The sequence below is a fragment of the Anopheles marshallii genome, chromosome 3, assembly GCF_943734725.1.
Source record: "Anopheles marshallii chromosome 3, idAnoMarsDA_429_01, whole genome shotgun sequence".
NCBI lineage: Eukaryota > Metazoa > Arthropoda > Insecta > Diptera > Culicidae > Anopheles > Anopheles marshallii.
Genome location: NC_071327.1, coordinates 63,310,069 through 63,330,303, shown reverse-complemented (window position 1 = coordinate 63,330,303; position 20,235 = coordinate 63,310,069). Strand labels below are relative to the sequence as shown.

At 48.0% G+C, this 20,235-nt stretch overlaps 3 protein-coding genes across 3 annotated transcripts; 1 reads left to right on the top strand and 2 right to left on the bottom strand.

Moving 5' to 3' along the window:
• Nucleotides 1–615: 615 nt before the first annotated feature.
• On the top strand, nucleotides 616–2,293 carry LOC128711540 (uncharacterized). The gene is made up of 3 exons (XM_053806420.1): nucleotides 616–660; nucleotides 750–2,000; nucleotides 2,093–2,293. Exons 1-3 carry the CDS (start codon nucleotides 616–618, stop codon nucleotides 2,291–2,293), a joined length of 1,497 nt encoding a protein of 498 aa, XP_053662395.1.
• Nucleotides 2,294–5,223: 2,930 nt separating this feature from the next.
• Nucleotides 5,224–6,425, bottom strand: LOC128711541 (elongation of very long chain fatty acids protein 7-like). Its single transcript, XM_053806422.1, has 4 exons — nucleotides 6,368–6,425; nucleotides 6,094–6,284; nucleotides 5,624–6,004; nucleotides 5,224–5,553 (listed from the first exon to the last, which is right to left on the bottom strand). The coding sequence occupies exons 1-4, from the start codon at nucleotides 6,423–6,425 to the stop codon at nucleotides 5,224–5,226; spliced, it is 960 nt and encodes a 319-aa protein (XP_053662397.1).
• A 4,200-nt stretch (nucleotides 6,426–10,625) lies between these two features.
• LOC128712986 (solute carrier family 25 member 35-like) lies at nucleotides 10,626–11,651 on the bottom strand. Its single transcript, XM_053807850.1, has 2 exons — nucleotides 10,937–11,651; nucleotides 10,626–10,867 (listed from the first exon to the last, which is right to left on the bottom strand). The coding sequence occupies exons 1-2, from the start codon at nucleotides 11,649–11,651 to the stop codon at nucleotides 10,626–10,628; spliced, it is 957 nt and encodes a 318-aa protein (XP_053663825.1).
• Nucleotides 11,652–20,235: the final 8,584 nt, after the last annotated feature.

Here is a 20,235-nt window from a genome sequence, read left to right as displayed (position 1 = left end):
AACAGTGTGGTTTGTTGTTGTTAATTCGTTTTTTGTTTGGAAATTCGATGCTTCTCGTGCTCTGGAATTGCAACTTCCAAGGTAGTATAAGTTCGTTTGCTTCATATTCGCTGAGAGTCGCTGACGTTTTGAAAGAAATTGCAAAGACCCTTCAGAAGCTTGAGTCTTCACTAATTGCTCTAGTATTGTGCAGTGAGAGCAACCCTGGAGAAAGTAGTTCGCCACAAACTCCACAGTGAATGAAATGAATCTTCAAGTTTTTCGCCCATCGGCGGACATGCCTCCGAAGCGCTTCCGACTGGATGCCCAAAAAATCCATCCTCATGTTGTGCCAACCATCGACTCCCGGCTAGCACTGCGAAACACTCACACACTACCGCGCACGAAGGTGTTTTCAGTTGTGCAAGCAACATCTACCGCATGCACTGTAAAAATCCTGACGGAGAGCGATGTTTGCACAGATGGCACAGATCCGCAACCCGGGTCGACGTGTTTCGGCACGGCCCCAAACGGTGCCGTTCGTAGAAGCAACGAGCAGTTTGAAAACAAGACACCCAAAGGCCACCGTAATCTAGCGGGTCGGGTTCTTCACGTATCTGCAGTTATATTTGCGCCATGTACGCGTTAGTAGTGTCCGTAGCGCTGGCCTGCATACTGCAGGTCGGTATAGGTGGCGACGGCGGGGATCTCCGCTTCTGGTTGACGAGTGTGCTGTTTTCGTTTCGTCTTTTTCCGTTCTCCTTTGGCAGGTCGCGCATTCCAGCCCGGACTTTGGCATCCAGGGCACGATCGCCGGTGTGACGAAGATCAACACGCGAGCCGTTCTGGCGAAGGAGTACTTTCTGCGCGTGGATGACTACATCATCCCGGTCCAGAAGAGTGACATTAGCAAGCTGCGAGATGCCGCAGTGATATTGCAAGCCATCGGACAGCAGGTGAACACGCTCGGTCCGGCCCTGATCGATGCGCTGACGACCGCGTCGGACAACGACAGTGGTAATGTCGAGACAACCTTCCAACTGATCACCATGGCACGGATTACGTTTGAGGATTACATCAACGTTGTGCTGCAGGAGCAGATACACAACCTCGAGACGCTGCTCGGTATATACGTCCGCGATCAGCTGGTGGATGACTTCTTCCACATTTCGAAGCGCCTGACCGCGCTGGAAGCCACCCTCGTGGTGCTGCAGAAAGCGGCACAGGATGCACAAACCGCGGCCAACGGTGGGCCAGTGTCGGATGCGCTCGTTCGGCAGTTCATCAATGCCGATCTGGTCGCGGAGTTGACGCGCCATCTGACATTGCTAGCGTATCGCATTCCCGTACTGACGTACACGATTACCTCGTCGCTGGAGAACATTCAGCAGGCGGACGAGTACTACTACGGGCTGCGGCTGGATTCGGACCGGGTGCTGGACGAGATTGACGCATCCGGCAAAGACTTTTACGATAAAACGGTTGCCTACTCTACTGCCGTGGAGGATGCCATGAATGCGGTGATTTCGAACTTTGCTGGCGACCTCGATTCGGCCACGGCGAGCGCCACCGAATACAACGTAGCGGGTCTGACGACAGCCATCGGTGGTCTCAAAGCGGTACAGAACACCAAACTGGCGGCCACGCTCAAAGCCTACAAGGATCTTTACGTACCGCGCATTCTCGAACTTTCCAAGCTGCTACCGATCGAGTCCAACTTCTCCTTCCTTGCGGGCGAAAATCCAGCCGCTGTGCTGGTGGACGTGCTGATCGCCAACGGTCCATTCTCTCGCTTCTGCTTCTGGAAGTACGCCAGCCTGCTGCAGAACATTCTGCTCACGTCCAACTTTGCCAGCGAGTGTTACGATCGCGAGTACAACCGGCTGCAGTCGCTGCAGCAAGCATTACTGCTGCAGATCGAAATGATCACCTTCAATCAGGAGATTATTAATCCGTATACGAGCTCGTGCCACTTTCTGTCCTCATCCGCAACCACACGCATTGGACAGTGTGCGACTGACGTAAGCATTCGTAGGCGAAAGGCGAAACCGGTGTTTTCGCTGTGCATCTGACATGTCTGTTTTTTTTGTTGTTGTTGTTCGTTTTCTTCCAGATTGCCACTTACTTTACCGTCATTTCGACCGAGTACGATGCAAAGTTGGCTGCGTTCGTAAAGCTGGCCGATATTGAGCTGACTGCCAGCAAGCAGCGGCTGAGCGTTTGCTGGTCGTCGAAGGTGCAGCAAATACTGGTCAAGTATAAAACGATTTTGCCCGAAATTAAGAATTGTGCTGTGAGTGGACCGCAAGTATAGATGCAATAAAGAACACACCAGAATGGTGCGAAGCTGCGTGTGTGTGTGTGTGTGAAAAATAAACATCAATAAAGCCTTGTAATATTGCATTTTTCAGGTGAAATGGCTGCAACGTGTTTGGCTGTATGTGTGAGAAAATGAATTAATTTGATTTAAATATTTATTATTTTCCTTCTAAATCATAAGCAAGTGATTCCTTTTCCTAAAAGAATTCCCCAAAATACAGGGGTGTTCATTGTTTTATCAATCATTTTTTTGTAAAAACACTCACTGAGCTGAACAATCTCTGCCGCTTCGAAAATCTATTTACGCCTAAATGTATGCAATGCTACGCATTTTGGGGTTTTATTCTTCTTAGCATGTTGGTGAGGTTTTTAATGAGTGTTGGACGTTTGATAACAACTTTCTTTAATAACGTGCATTGTATGTGTTATGGAGCTAGCTGATCCCGACATGATCCAACCTGGATCATTCCCCACGGCTCTCACGGATGAGTTCCTGCATCCTTTGGGATGCTGTACGGTTCGGGATCGGGACACTCTCGCTCGGGCGGCCCTACATAGCACTAATAAAGTGATATTGTTAAGAGTATTTGCGTGCACACTTGTCATTATTTTACCCCCATTTTACACAGTTACAACAGTATGCATCTCGGTAATGGGTTCTACGGGGTGCAACACAATTATAGTTTGTTAATTTAACAGCGTCTTACTCACAATAATTAAAATGATGAGCTTTTTGAGGTGCTCATGAACTTCATCAACGGTTTAAATCTATCAAAATGCTAAATTGACAATAGCTTATTTTTTAGCGCGCGAAACTATAATATATCAATTATTAATTATAAGTAGTGAAGATGCTTAGCATTATCGACTAAATTAGCCTGTCTGCTTTAACGCCCAGCGTAATTGTTTCGTGTCTTAGCGGTACAATCACGGCTCGCGAGCGAGATGGTCGGCACACACTGGCAGTGCACGATGAAAGCTGGGAAAACATATTTCCACCCGATGCTACCCCACTCGCCACCCAGCAGTGGTCTAAGGATGGTAGAATGGCGTTGGGTGGAAAGTGACCTATAAATAATCGCACCCGGTATGAGCTTCCCGCGTGCGTACAACCAAGCCGTGGCTCCCACACCATCGAATGCCACAGAAACATAGGGCCCGACGACTATGTACAACCAACGAAAGCGCAAAGCCGTTTATGTTTCCAAAAGCATTATCACCGCGAACTCACTGCCCGGCCCGCACCGGGTGGATACGAAGCGCACTTGATACACAGTCGGCAAGCCTTCAGTGTTGGAAAAGCATCCACCCCAAAGCTTTGTCCCACATTTCACATGCCCTGTTCCGTTCATCATAACCGGTTCTGGGGGAAAGCGGAGCCTACTGATGGAAATGCGTCAAGCGACTTCTGTACAGAGCTACTCCCGGTGGCCAGCTTCTAGTGCCGGCAGGCCGGCGGTTGGTTGCGGCGGATAAGCGGATCATAATTTTCCGCCTCGTTCGCTTGAAACATCCAGGCAACGGGTTGAGAGTTTGGGTCTCTCACTTCACTCACGCTCATCGCTCGTCCTGCAGCCTCGCGGTCGCAAGCGAGGATGTCGGAATGCGTCGACGAGCTGCCTCGGTTACTCCGTGCGTGCGACTACTAGCGACACTCTCCGGCCGGCGAGAGACAGCGGCGACATGTTTGGATGGTTCGGTTTTTGGATACGGCCCTGGTACATAAATAAAACATTCATCCACACACCGTGCACCAGCAGCGGCCGGGAGGCCACCGCCTCAGGACAACTCGTCCACGGCTCGGGTTTTGACCGCTCCAGAACAATGTCCAATGTGTTTCGTCGTACGGAGTCGGTTTACGGATGAGTCTGCCCTGGTGTGTCCATCACGATAAATGGGATTGGTGTACGGCAAATCGTCCTACCGCTTGCCAAGTAAGCACTGCGCGCCGAACGTACCACCACCGGACACTATATGGCGCTATTTCCTTGGGTGTGTTTGTGGATGCAATTACCACCCACCGTACGGGGGTGGATGATGATGTCTCTACATTGTAGACCAGTCTCTACCGGGAAGGTGGTAACTCCTGCCTGTCGGTTCCAGCAATGGTGGATCCTACCGCATGGGAAGTGTATATGCGCCGGGATGCAGTGTCTCTCCCAGGCGCTGGAGAATCTGAGCTAAATCCTGACGTCAAGCTTACAGACACCGGAATTGTTAATGGGCAACAGCACCAGCACTTGCTTTATGAGTGACGTTTATTGGTGCGTTGCTTGCGTGCGTGTCTGGACATTGGGCGATAATTTGCCATTGCACTATGGTGTGATGTAACAGGCTGCAGTTTAGCCGTCTTCAACGAGACATGCACCAGCGGAAAAAGTGCTGTAAATTTGGTATTGTAATAACATCACCAGTATGCACCGGGCAGGTAAATTGAAATTAGATTCTAACTTACCGCCCCACAAGACACACTGTGCCAGTTGGGGAAGGAATGCACCGCAAAAACCGTTGTCCAACTAACCCCCCTCCCTCGGGGAGATGCATGTATGCCACTCCGCCCAAGACTTCCCCGAAACGCAACCGCACAAAAGTGCTAATCGAAATTCAAATGACGGTGCGGTTGGCGTCGTCACCGTAGGTGAATATTTTATTTCGGTGGTTATGGACTTGCTGCTCTTGACCCTGAGCGGCTGGCGTCACGAACCAGAGCAAGCGCTCGACACGAAATCAACGGAGCAGAGTTTGGTTCTTGACAACTGACGCGGTCGCGGTCAATGCGTGTTTTTATTGACTAATTTTCACAGAAAAGAAAACAAAGCAAAACCCCCACGCGCGGACAAACGTTATCTTCCGTACTGTAATGGAACGCGTGAGGAATGTGTTGGGTTTGGGTTCGCTTCCGGCTCGCACAGGGACACGCGGAGGTTAGGAGGTCAGCACCTCTTTGGATGAGTTGCGTTTTGTGCAGTCCGCGTCACTGCTCACCTTACCGTTGTACTCGACGTTCGACGCCTTGCCGTTGGAACCGCACGTGTGGATACCGTTCTGGGGTAGGTCTGCGACCGCACCGCCACCAGACCGCCGTGCGACGTCGGTCGGTTTCTTCTTGATGTACGCTTGGTAGTAAAAGTCAAGGAAGAGACAGAACATGAAGAGATTCTGCGGCAGAATCACAAACAGTGGCCACTTCGGGAAGGTACAGTTGGGCTGGAACAGCAGCACAAACCACTGCAGGAAGATCATGCCGAACTGGATCTGTGGCGACGAGAGTGATAGAGCGTTGAGTGGGGTGGGGTTCTGCAGAGTCCCACACGGTGCTACTTACAATCTGCAGCTGGGTGATGTACTTTTTCCACCAGAGGTTATTTTTGTTCTTGGGATTGGCGGATGTGAGGAAGTAGTAGGCGTACATGACCACATGCACGAAGCTGTTGATGAAGCCCATGAACACACCGTGCCCACCGGGGAACCACTTGACGCCGCTCCAGATCAGCATCACCATGCCGGTGTGGTGGTACACATGCAGGAAGCTAACCTGGTTCTGCTTCTTGCGCAGTACGAAGAAGATCGTATCCAGCAGATCCAGTACCTTCACGAGAAAGTAGTAGTAGCAGCGCCGCGCGATCATGGTCGGTATCTCTGTCGGTGAGTAGTCGACCGGTTGACACAGAAAGCTATAGCCGCGCAGGTACCCCAGTCGGAATCCCTTGCACGATAAGGAGGATACACCGAGAGGGAGAGATGTAATCATCAGGGCAGCTGATATGGTGGGAATACATGCGGGATACTACTTACCTCCACGAACAAGAACGCACAGATGACCACCTGTGCCAGATTGTAGTACTTGATGATGGTGTCGATCTGGAACGGTTTTCTGTGTTCCATCCATTTTGGGCCCCACTTGAGCACGAACATCAGATACAGCCCCAGGATGGCAGCGCCAGGCCAGGGCGTTTTCATCAGGAACCAATCATTGACCCGTGGATCTGTTGGCGAAAATGCAGAGAACACACAGCTTAGTACGGATCGTGCCACAATCACACAGCTCGCACGCTTCACAAACACTGACCACTGACTTCGTAGTTGACGTAGTGATAAAACGATGCCAAGTACCGTAGCACCAGCATCTTGAGATGGGGTACCGTCTAAGTCCGTTGTACAACGCTGGCAGCAGGGCGAGTCGCTTTCTGAGGTCGTGCACGCACAACACCGCCGCAAGAACCGTGTCCGGCGCAGGTAGAACTTAGCGCATTACTGAACCCGTCCGCATCGGCCCGTACTACTTGGGTGTCGGCTAAGTTAGCAATAGCGACGCCGAGGTGTACACTATCGCTGTAAACTGTGACCGGCCGTACCCGAAACACACACACACACCGCACCGCACGTATGGTGACGCTTCCTGGAACTACTACCACTGCACGGCGCTGGAACTGGTTGAATGGAAGTCAGACTTTGATGTTGGTTTGTGGTGTATAATTTTCCATTTCAAATTAACAGACTCTGGTGTGTATGGTGAACAATATTTTCTTTGCCGGCGAGTCTACGCCGTACGTCCAGACGACGGCAGGCCGTTAACTCAGGGCCCATCCTACACTGTGTGTTCCGCCTTGCTGCCATTGTTGCACAAACCCGACCCGACGAATTCTCTGTGTGACTTGCGTATGTGTTACGATTGTGTGGTGCACCAGTGCGAGAGAAAGCAACACGCACACACTGAGAGAGAGAGAGAGAGATACGCCGTGGGAAAGCCGTAGACTGTTTGACCTCTCGACATGGGCTGTATCGAGTGAGGTTAGATCGAACGCATTGCGACACAAAGTCAGCCACCTTTGGAGCTTCTGGGCAGATCGCGCAAGGTTGATCGGGTTTAGGATCGAAGTAGACTTTGGCTGTGTACACACTACTGCCACACGCACGTCAAAAGTTCGTTGACATGGTTCCGAGATGCATCGCGGTTGTTCAACTCCAAACTATAAACATAAGCTGGTGGAGTCGTGCCCGTTTGTTGGGTCGAAAGGTCGCACAAGTTTTGAAATTGCGTTGCATTTATAAAGCAGTAGCGTACAAAGTTGCGATCAACGTTTTAGTGTCAGAGGTTTGGTAAAGAGTTGGCTGTGGTACTGGCAGATGTGGGTTAATATCGGTCAGGTGGTCTGAAGGTGTGACACTTAGGATGCAACCATTTTGCGGTGTTTATTGTGTTTCTATATTGAGGTTGTCTCGGTCGAGGTGAGGATGTCTAAGCAATATTGAGGAAGTCTAGGTAATTGCCAACTACAATAACTTGGAGCAACTAATGTGATTCTCAAGTCACGAGAAAGACACTAAACAAGCATTCTTGATAAAGTTAGTAAACAATTATGCCGATGTTTGGTGTGATGTCAAACCAACACTGTTTAAAGTATGTTCCGGCCCTACCGGAGGTCCTTTAAATCTAGTGCTTGGTGTGTACCAAGTCGAATCCTTTGTTCATTGCCTTTTATCGAATGATTTGCCACCGATTGATTCACGCACCAATATTGAATTGGATCGATTATCGCGCGGGCACAGTATATAAGGGACATTCTAGTTCGCACCTAGCACCACACCGCAAACCCACCATTGCCCGGCCATTCCACGACACGACGCGCAACCGGATGCATCAAAACCGGGCGCATCAATATATTGCGGTGACGGTATGCTCTCCATCAAACGCCACTACTGAATACGACAATGCGCACCGTATGCGAGGTGGTGGTGAATGAAAAATTGCTGAAATGTTGCGGTAATCGCGTCAATATGTTGTAACGATAATTTATCGCAATTGCTATTCGATCGGGGTTTGGATGCCTCTCCAACGGTGGCCCTGCCTGCAGCTCACCCGACCATCTGCCTCCTGCATCAGCAACTGCGAATGTGATGGGGGCAAGCGACAAGGGTTGGGGCGAAGCGACAAGGACGTGGCATTTGTGAATGAGGTTGGAAAATTTAGGCCCTATCGGCGCGAAACCACACTAACCTGCCGAATGTTCATTCCGTTGGCGTTTTACTGGGTGGGTTAATGTTAATGAATTAAATGCGAATGGATGGCGCTCGTTTCGAGATCAATCGAATTTGGCAAGCTTAGGTGCACGGCTGTGTGCAATACTTTTGTAGATTCGCATTGTTCAGTTCACTTTAATGTCCGTTAAGGATCGATTGTCCTTGGTTGCTATGGTGGAGCTTATTTAGAGCAAAGTATTGCATACCCTCAGGCGCAAATCAAACAAATCACTAATGAATACAATGAACGTTTCGTTGCGAGTTGCATACATTTAGGCGTTGTTTTCAGTTTACTTCAAGTGTTCTTAGCATGCTAGCCTTAATGTATGCAATTTGCACAACAATTTCCATTTTTTAAGATCAACTTGATTGAAATATTTCGTTTTATACATTTAAATGTTTCATAAACAGTAGCTTGTTCAAGTAAAACACCTGCGCAGGCACAGATTGGAAGCAAATTAAATTTTGTTGCAACACTCGTGCAACCGGCACGTTAAAGTTGTTTAAACAAATCAGCACATAATGGGTTACATTTGGATTTGCACGTTGGCGTTTGTGTACGGCACTCTGTTGCGGTTAGCTGCTTCCCAGGCATCCACGTTTCGCCATGAATCGTAGATACGGACCTACTTCTTCACATTTCTCACCCTTTCTGATCGTTTTGTGTGCATGTATGTGTGTATGTGTGTTTTTTTGCCGAGCACTTCTCTCGACAAATCTCTAGTGTTCTCTGTTTGCTGTACGCTCAACCTGCCCCACCACCATTCCCGGGGGGCATTATGTAATCATCTTCAAATAGTCTCCCGAAACTCCCCGGAAAACCGACACCGACCGGCCGAGGGACCGAGTGAGGGATGTCAGCCAAAAGTCAGACCGTGGAAAACGAAGCATCTCCCGTGAACTACGGGTTATGTACAGTGGTGTAAGTTCGTCGAGTTGATTTACTAGGGCTGCGGCGGTGCGGGTGTGGAGAATCCAAACGGGATAAAGCGGTGCCACCGGTTCCGGTCCCACTGCCCGTTTGCCTGCTTCCTTGCATGCCCATGCAAGTGGCAGCTTCCATCGTACTACTTTACATTGCCCCAACCCCCCGTACGGGTGGTAGTCCAAACGGAAAATTCTCCTACGAAGGCACGTAGAAGGAAAAGTTTTCACTTCACAAGGGAGAACACCGACCAGACACGGAGTCAGAGAAGCTGCGGACTCTCGGAACGCTCGGCACAGTGAAGCGAACGAAAGGATGAAGTTTTTGCCTTCCCTACGGCAGGACTTGGCTTCCATTTGCTGGCAAAGGGGTTTTTTTGCACCGGCACGGAATACAGCGTACGAACCTGTTCCGTTTTCTGCCTGCTTGCCGGTGGGTTGTTTGGTGGGAAAATGAATTTTCTACCGAACTCCCCCAACCGTCGCCCGGTCGGGCATCGCTTCCGTCCCGGTACGAATGGATGCGGTAGCTCACGAACGTCTTGCGAGGGTAAGGTTGTTCAAACAGCTATGAACCGCTCGAATGTACTGCGAAAGGATACACGGTCACATCAGCACACACCACGTTCGTCCCCGGGCGGGCTCCGAAAATGAAAACGCAAGCACATGAGCGTTCTGTATGTGTGCCGTTTATGGCGCACTGATGAACCGAACGCAGAAGCTACCGGACGGGAAGCGAACCCGTACGCATCTCCATCATTTCCATCATGGAGTACCGAGAAGGACCTATTCTCCACCTCATTCACCTTGTATCTAATCGTTTCAACGTTTCATTTGAGCAACGGCAGCTATACAGAGTCGAACAACACGAAAAAAAGAGGCATTCTTTGCTTGCAATTCATCCACCACCTCCACCCTACCGGTCCTTACCCGCAGTGGAATGTTCTCGCAGGGGTATTTGAATTCTACGTGGAAAGCCACATTGCTTCGGATGTGAGCGCGAATTAACCTTGGCGTAGATTTCATGACAATTAACGTCATTCGGTGTCGGCGGAGTACAAGCCAGTTCATGGAACTAAGCTTAATACACCCTCCACCCCCTTCGGGTTGGCAATGGCTTCTTCGAATCATCAAATAATCGGGTGGTCTTTGTTCTAGGAGTTGCTTCGAGTTGGTGGATATTGATTTCGGAAAATCCGTTCCCGGACGCTTTGCGTCATATTTTGATGGATCCATGTTGATGTAATTAGTGGCGGCATGTACAATTTCGATACGATCCTGGAAGTTATGATCTGTGGAAGTTTCTTGAGTGTAATCTATATTTCTGTAATAGTTCTTTAAGTTATTTTTGAGGACTTTAAGGTTGAAGAGACCGTTGGTGCTCAGTGCGAATTTGGTAAAGGATGCGAATTTATCCTCTGGTCAGATCTATGCTTTCCATACCTCTGGTGAAGACCCTTGAAGAACTCCCAGAAGGTGAGGTTGAGCATCGTGTGTGGTGCCACCCGCAGGTACATTGGCACGAATCCCTTGTAGTAACCGTGGATGCCTTCCGATCGATAGATCTTCAGGAAGCAGTCGAAGATGTTCGTGTACAACAACCCTTTCCCGTTGGCAGATACGGCTGTGAGTAGAGGAATGGTTAATGTCCTTCTTAGGGAGACGTTCTGAAACATTTAACAATGAAGCACACCTTGGTTGGTCATGCGTGTCGTCACCACATCGCACGGTGACATTAAAACACTGGTGAAAAACCCCGCTACGGAACTGCTGGCCAGTGCGGTCAGTACAATGGACTCCTGGAACACTTGGTAGCGTAGGAAGAACCCTTTACACACGCTAAACGAAGCCATTTCAGCGGCCGATCCGACCGCGAGTCGTGATGCGGATGCTGGATACCCTCGGAACAATCCACGGATTCCACTCTGCCGGAAGATATTCACAAACGCCGACACGGTGCCCCGGTGATGATGTTGATAGCGTGCCGTGTATGATCCAGCCGTGACGGCCTGTAGCTGTGTCTTCACCACGTAGAATGGGCAGGATGCGGTAGCACTTACCAATCCGGCACAGCCTCCCCACAGCAGCGACAGAAGCGGCGTCAGTGAGGAATGTTTGGTGCTCTTCGTCCAGCCGAGATTATCTGCCGTCTGGTACGTCCCGAGTCGGACGCTGTTCATGGAGAGTTGAAACAGTAGCGCGGCTGGCAGTCCCTTTTGCAAACCACGCCAACCATCCGTTTGGATCACCGTAACGACGGACTGACGGATTCCTTTGTAGGCGCGCTTCTTGAGGTTCTGTTTGGCTATCAGCTCGCCCTCAAGCTGTTGGCGTGTTTTGAGAACGTCCAAAGGGTTTGTAAACAGCACGGCACACATCGACGAGGCACCACCGAGCAGGAATTCCATCGTTCGCACCTACTTCGGGCGGACAGTGGACGAGTCACTGTGCAGAGTCAACGCTACACTGCTGATCTGAGACAGTGGGCAGTGGAAGAGACTTGCGCTTCTTATCTTATCATGCACGTATCACATTGTTTACCTTAAGATAGAAACATCCACAAAAAATGAGCTTGCAGTTTTCGGGAAGATAAATGCAGACTGTAACATTAGAATACGGCTAATAATCACACAAAGTGCCTTTGCCAGCTGTGGGAAAGGTTGGCTTAACATCTTCTGTGGCTTGTAAATTTGTTTTATTCAACTGTTTAGTTGCCGTTTGGCAAATTTTGAATCACAATTTTAGTCTATGGGGTCTAATACCTACAACCCATGCAAATGGAAAATAAATTTTGCGAACGAAAAGAGTATTTGTTCGCTGTAATTATGCCATTTTAGCTTGTTAATCCATGGGGTGGCTCGGCGGTGTATTGGTAGCGACACCGCTCTTCATACGACAGGACCGGGTCCAATATCCCATCCGGACCAAACCACCTGTACGCAGGATTGACTATAATACCTCGCTTAATTAATGTCTTAGTAAGTCAAAAATGGCAAGCCCCTAGACCTCTTGAGGTTTTGTCGTGCCGATGAAGAAGAAGAAGAAGAAGAAGGCACATGTATGTAAGAAAGGCTCGTTATTGAGTACAATCTGATCCGCTCGGAAATTCTGAAGACTCAGACTCTCTCCGACAGTGTATTTTGCTTTTTTATATTCCAGCCTTCCAGGGCTGTCCAACCCGATCCTTACATTCGTTCAGCTTGACCGTTTTCTCGAGGGGCCCCGGTTGTAGTTACAACGTGCTCGATGCTCTGGTTTTGAACGAACTCGGCAAAAGCTCGGGCCGTAAATGCTGTTCCTCTATCGGCGATCACTCGCGTTGGCCAACCGAATACCGTGGACCAGGACTGAAGCTTTTGAAGAACCTCTTCACGTATTCGTTGTCCTGGTGGGATATAACCAAACGAATTTTGAAAAACCATCGACTGATGTCTTGGCTGATTTTAGCACTAAACGGTTCGGTCCCATCTTCTATATCCCGAAAGTAATATGGTTGTGCTGGCTGAGGCAGTTGCTCCGTCCGCTCCGCATCAACATAGATTGTAATATGTGTTTCATCCAGTCTTTCAGCATGTTCATCGTATTGGACGGGTCGGGTAGCTAATTCTTTTTTAGTACCGCTTCTAGCCAAGCCACGTGCTTCAAATTTCTTCACCAAGCCTAGCTTTGTAAGTTCTTCCACTAAGGCCGTATCGGCTGGCTAATTCGTGCCCGCATCACTCATTTTAGCGAGAGTCTTCCGAACTCAACAGATTGTACTCAACAATGAGCCTTTCTTGCTTGTATATTAATCCTCTAATCAATTTTACATTTGTTTTTATTTACTTTATTTATTTTTTATAACTAAAACGGCTCTTAGCCGTATTATCAATCCCATAATAACTGCATAAAGTACATATTCCTCAAGGCATTTGCGCCAATTTAACATTTCATTAACGCAGCTCTTTTCAAACCCTTGGCATAAATTTTCGAATACTTACGTACTGTAATTGTTTAATTTGAATGAATCTGCTTAATGCACTAGACCGCAGTAGAAAATCAATTAATTGCCCAGACCATTTCCATCCTTTTATAATCCTAATGCGAGCAGCGAGCTAAGTGAAAGTTCACCTTTTCTTCCGACCGAAAAGGTAACGCTCGGTAACTGTGTGCCGTCACCCGTTTTTGGGTGACGATTTTGTCTGCTTCAGCAATAACATAAATTTTGTCGAAATATGAGATCGTTATCACTGTCGCATCCGTCGGTGGTTGCACCGTTGGACGGTTCCATTCGAAAGTGGTCGCACGGGTAGCAATTGCGATCGGGGTTGTGGGGATCGATTGGTGGAACATATTTTGAAGTTACCGACCGTTCTCCTTTGCTGTTTGCACTTTTCGCTTCTGCACGCTCGGGTGGAATTGCATCAGGCTGGTGCTTGGGGAGGTGAAAATGTTGTGATATGCGCTTGGCATGTAGCAAATCCGTTATAGCAGCTCGTTGGACTCTTTGTCGACGAGTGCAAGCACCGACCATTTCGTGTTATCCCCCACTCGTGGTTCAGGATTCATCGACCTCTGGGTAAACGCGGGTAGGTATTGGATGTTTGCGGGGGGCGGGAGAGGGGGATGGAAAGGAAAGACCAACATCGACATCTTCTTCGCGTTCCTTGCTGGGCTGGAGATGCCTTGACAATTCGAATGCCAATGAACGCCATCGGTACCGTTGATGCGGTGGAGCGTTCGAAATGGAAGTGCTAGAGATTCGAACACAAACCGAAGGCTACCGAACCTTCGGCAAAACCGCCTGCCCCGACTTGGCCATAACTTGTCTGGAAGTCTCGACGGCGTCTATTGCCGCCTCACTTGATGTCACCGTTCGAACCGCCTGCCTAGCGCACACTGCCACACTGGTTGCACTGCTTGCGGAGTAAGATAATTGTATTTATTGCCCCAATGGTTTGCACACCCTGATGTGCCAACCCCGCCCCCACCCCTCCCCCCTGTGTTCACTCGCTTGCCACCCTATCCCGCAAAGAGCTGTCCAACCGTATTGCGAAAAGTTTTTTACTGCAGCATCTTCATCGATGCACTGTGCCATCATGCAAAGTGGCCTGGGAAGACGCAAAACGCTGCTTAGCACTGTATCTTACCCCTGGACGGTACGGTACGTCAAATGCACAGCAGGAGCATTGGCGATGGACCGGAAACGGAAATGTATCAGTGATAGAGAGAGAGAGAGAGAGACGGCAGAAGATCGACTTGAAGATGACATTGCATCGGTAGCCTCAAGAGAAGCCTTTACGGATTGTTGCAAAGTGAAAACATATCGAAACATACATTCGGAATGCTCGGAATGAAACGTTCTGGCTATCTATCAACCATCGGTATATTGATTTTAACCTGCAGCAATGGACTCACGGTGGTGCTTTGGAGCGCAAATCTTCCCGTGAAGTGAACTGCCGTAAACGATGGGGCTGCCCGAATTGGGATCACTAGCAAGTGGGAAGATTGAAGCATTTACATGGTATGATTGGGCTTGATGTGTGTATAATTGGCATGATTTATGCATGACGATTACACGGAATGGTTATTAAATAACGTATGTTTTTGTTGTTTGTGTGTGCTACAGATGTTTAATTAAATAATTCAAGGTAGGATTTCGTTATGTTGACGTTGAATCCGTTGATTTGCTGGGTGTGTTATTACTGTTCTGTTACTTCCCGCTTCTTTCCGATCTAGGAGGTGAAAGAGAGGATCATTGTTAAGCCTCAATATAGGTGACTAGCTGGGGCGGCTCGGTGGTGTATTGGTAGTGGCGCCGGTCTTCACACGACAGGGTCGGGTCCAACATCCCATCCGAACCAATCCTCCGACTATTGGACATGGGTAAGTCAAATAAAGGGGCAGATCATACTATAAGTTAGAAAGCATAAGCTTGTAGCCTGTATCTGTCAAAAAATCCTGGTACCGGGCTGTATCAATCTGTACAGATTCTTAAATGACACAGTATTTTGACATAAAGAATGACACAAGGGATCATTTTTGTGAAACTACAAATTGAGAAAAATGAAAGTTCATAAACTTAATTTTAAATTCAATTAATTTGATTACATAAGTCTTAAAAAAATCCTTTTTCAGTTGTTTTCGTTAAAAAAAATTTGTTTACCTTTTTCGCACACGGGAAACATGGCCTATTTTGTTTTGACATTTGTCGAGCTTGGGTTAGCTGCTTTCTTTGGGAAACTAATCTAATCCATTTTTCCTAGGCTTAACTTGGATTGCCATTTGTAAAGCGAGCTGTAAGCGGATAAGCCTGGAAACGTCAAAACGCATACAAAAAAAACTGGCTTAGAGTATGATTCCGGCCAAAGTCAGAAATGGCATGTCTCTAGACCTCTTGAGCCGAAAAAGAAGAAGAAGGATTGGATGCTGTTTAAGAACAATAGGAGGAACTCAGGTGTAATTGAAGGACTCCTCTACAACACAACCCACGGTGTTGTACCTAAGCAATGTTCTAAACACACGCTGCTTTCAAACATGATTGACTAAGTTATCCCATAAATACTACGATACAGTTCTAATAGTGGTGAATTTACACTAATATTACTTCAATATTACGTTGCAAAATATCAAACTTCCGATGGAGTGTGTGCAATCGATCAGAGATCTCGACTGTGCATAGACTTCGCCGCCCTGCAGATTCACTCTCCAATGCCGCAATGCACCGATTGCGACCGTAACGATTGCTGTTGTGTTGTGAAATTCATTTCCAAATTGTGCAAACAGCAAACGGCAGCCAAAAAAAAAAAACCATGGGTCGTACGAATTCGTTTGCAAAAATTACTTCTCCATATGGCAAAAGAACTCCTGGCACGAACCGTTTTAGACGACACTGATACACGGTTGGAGTTTTCGAACGGAAAAGCTAATCAACGCCGATGGTCCATCGCGCGTCGGTGTGGGAACATACGGATGTTCCAGTGCGTATTGGACCGAGTGTTGCTTACAGCCAGTGCCACTGGCGGCAGTAGCCCACCGATAACGGATACGCCGGATTTGTTTATTCAATGTTCGGACCGACAAACCGACGAACTCCGCCGGATGGTTCGATTTTGGGACAGGATAGATTGTGCGACGTTCGAAACTACCGACCTGCGCTGGCCATTGTGTAAATGGGTGGGTCGGGTTGAGTGGGATGATAGAAATGGTGGCGATTCGATGACTCCATCCCGTACGAGTTCGTGCCGGTCGTTGGCTGGCCATCAAGTTCGATTACGCATTTGTTGGTTCCCCGGTGCCACCGGTGGGGTCGTTCAGCGTCGGTGCGGTAATGCCAGTGCCAACAGTCGGAAGCAACATCATCGTCCGGTTCCATCCCTACCGTTGGCGGTGCCCGGCCGTTGCCGATGCGATGGATGCGATCGGTGTCCTTCTCTCCCTTCGTTGGCAGGCAGAGCAATAATGGTGCTGCCGTCAACTACTATGTATCACACGGAATGTGCAATGCTCGACCGTATCCGTATGTATGTCTTCTTTTTATGTTGGTCGTTCCACCCACCGCGATGCTGACACGCTCCGCACCGTGCTCGTCCGAATGCTTGTGGTTCTTCTTCGCCCATTGGCTCCGAACGGAAACCACCCACGATTCCGAATGGATCAACCTGCGTGCTGCGTGTATGTGTGCTGGTGGAGATGCAGTGCTGCTTTTCCTTTTTTTTTGTTTGGTGTCTGTTCGCTCCGTACTCTTCTGCTTCTTCCAGCTCAACAGGGAGTTCAACAGGGAGCTCGACCTCTCGCAAACTGTCGTTGGGTTGATCGGTCGGAACGCGAAGGTCGCCCGGTGTTGGGGCAGAAGGGTTCGATTTTTGAATGTCATACCTAAAGCCAACCTTGGGCGACACCGTACCACAGCGTACAGTGGTTGACAAATCATGACTGAGCAGAAGGATGAATTTAACATTAAACTGCTGTTTGTTAGTTGTTTTTTTATTAAATACATTTATTTCACTTTATCATGGTACACTTTCCGATTGTAAGGTTAGGTTTTCGCTTTTATATATTATTTCTTTGAATATTGTGTCACGTTTTATTTTTATATCTTTGTTTTACTGTATCAATAAGTAGCATTCTCTTTTTATACATCAACTTCACGCTGATATTGTAATCTTTCGATTCAAAAAACTGTTTTTTTGTTAACAATTGTTATTTATTTGACATATTTTGTTTATATGTTTTATTTTATTGTTTAAATAAATTTTTCTTTTTCCTTTCTTTCTACATTTAATTTTTAACTGCCATTACCATACACAATCCGATTGTAAAGCTGTTTTGTTCTTTAACATTTATTTTTATATATCCTGTTTGGTTTTTAAGTCTTTGTGTTACTTTTGTGTTTATGTAAATAGCATTTTCTTTTATGCATTTATATTACATTGTCACTGTACACTTTTCGATTTGAATTCATTTTTTTATAACATTTGTTACAATACATCTTTTCCTTTTTTGACATGTTTTGTTTTTATTTCTTCGTTTCACTGTGTAAATAAGTAACCATTTATTTCTTCATTGATATCATTTGATTTTTTCTTTTCCTATGTGTGTTTTCCTTGTTTGGAATTAATTCTCCACATAAATAATAATTTTACAATTTAAAGCTTATGTTTTAAACAACTTGTTCAATCCACTAAATAATTATTAAGACACTTTCTCTCTTAATTTTGTCCTGCCAATTTTATCTCATCTGCCGCTCGCGTTTACTCGTTTATAAAGGTATGTTGTTTAGTACACGGTACGCCCCCCTCCCCAAAAAAAAGGTTAATGTGGCAGTTATCCGTTTAGGGAGAGTGTTTTGGGAAAAATCGGTATGTTTATGTTGTCTTTCTTGAAGGTTATCCTTTGCAACCAGCCCAAAACCAGCGCAAACGTTTTGCAAATCGATTTAGCTTCCCGTTTTTGCAGCACAGAGCCCACCGGGCCCGGTGTAGCGTTCCCGTTGCTGACAAACACAAAACCAAACTGGCACTCACCTCATAAAAATCCTTCCCATCCCCGACCGCCCTCCGGCGTTGTGTCGTTTGGTTGTAACTACAGCCGTGCCGTACCGTACGGCCGTAGTCCGATGTGTCAAACGGAGTTCTGGCAGGGTGTGGAGTCGCGGCGAGGAAAGTGGTTCCGGTGCGTGTAGGTGTGATGGGGATTCGGGATTTGGAAATGGAAATGGGTTTGGCTGCCAGGGCGGGATGGCCGGCAGTCCGGGAAGGGATAACCGATGGATGGGAAAATATTACAAATGTATGCCACCGGTGTTGCCAGCCGGGGAGGGTGAACCGGTGGCAATCGTCCCCTCTTGCCGGTGGTTACTGAGCGTTCTGTACATCAAAAAGGGATCCGGCAGATGTCTCTTTCGCTCGGACTGCTCCGGACTACGGTGCGAGAGATCCTGACTTCGGTAAATAAACCGGTACCTTGGGTCATGCTTTCGACTGTCGATTCACTCGCCGATGCCGTGTTCATTTGGGGCAGTTTTCATCGTGGCAGGTGGAACAAGGGATGAAAGCACGGAAATGTGTATGTGTGTGCACCGCTATGTACGGTTCGGATGCCCCGAGCGTGATAGAGACGCATCGCAGTGTGCAGCGACACGCAGAGGGGAAACGATAGAATCATTGCACGGTTTCGCTTTTGCTGGGTGGAGAATCCCATGCTGCCCACACTTGGTGGAACGTTGCGGTCAGTTCGGATGGATGGCGAGCACCCGGTGGAGAGCGACGAATGCAGATCATGTTGGCGGTGTACTCATTGTTCGCTGTATGTTTGGCTACCATCTGCCATTGTCCGTGGTGGAGTAGCGTTCCACCATGGTAGGGAAGGACCTTGGTATCGGGACATGTCCCACACCCGGATGCCCTGGCTTATCACAGAACGGCAGGACGGTGGTGTAATCCTCGGATACGAGGCGAGTGTGTTTATATACGTTCGATCGGGCGATCGAATCAATTATCATTAATTCATTTCGAGTGGAGCTAGGACACCCGTACAACCTCGGGCAGGATGTGAAATCGGGCCCCGCCGTGCAGGGCGACGGTGTACCCGGCGCACACATGCATGTACGGAGGCGAATTGGCACTATAAATATTATTGGAAATAGTGTTGTGCAGCTCGCAGCCTTCGTGGGGAGTTCTTTGTTTGCTGACTTATTGGCACAAATATTTTGCGAATCAATGAAACTGGCTTGGCTTACGGGGAGGGAACGCGAGAACTGTTGGTGGGTGTGGAATCTGGGTTCGAATTCGGGAGAAAACCACCAACGGAGAAACTGGCACAGATTGAGCAGGAATTAATTATACAATATCGCCATGTTCGTTATTCTTGGGATGTTTTGACAGATTGTTAGCAATTAGGTAATTTCGTTTGAATTATGTCGGGTGTCTAGAGTAAACGCGTGTTCCGAAAACTTTACATCAGCAAACATGTACTTAAATGCGACGAAAAGAGAATTCAAACAATTTAATTGGAAAATTGTGTGCTCACGCAATGAAATTCTATCTCCATAAGCTTTTCCAAACGCACAAGCAGGGGAAAATTAGTTTCTGCAGTCGTTCTGTTGCCATCTTGAAGGAGCACAATTTCTCCTTTCTCCTTTTTCTGCTAATCCAAACAGTGTGGCTTTTGTACGTTGGAGAGACGAATTTTCTTCATGTCCGATTGGATGGAATACCTCCCTCCAAAAACTTCTCAACTACGCGAACCCCGATTGGAAGGGGCAGTCGGAACTTTGGTGGCTAAAGCTACCGTCACTTGCTGAGCTCCTGGTACTGCAAGTTTACTCGTCAGTGGAGCACGATCGGCCGAAGTAACCGACCGCCCGCCGGAAGTGAGTGAACGGTTGTTCGGGTATTTTTTTTTGTAGAGCAGGGAGCACTCCCAAGTTGGCTGAGTGTGTGAGCTTTTTCCCGACAGCTCCCAGGAGCCGTACGGTACGCTCGCATAAGATGTTGGGGAAAATTAGTTGGG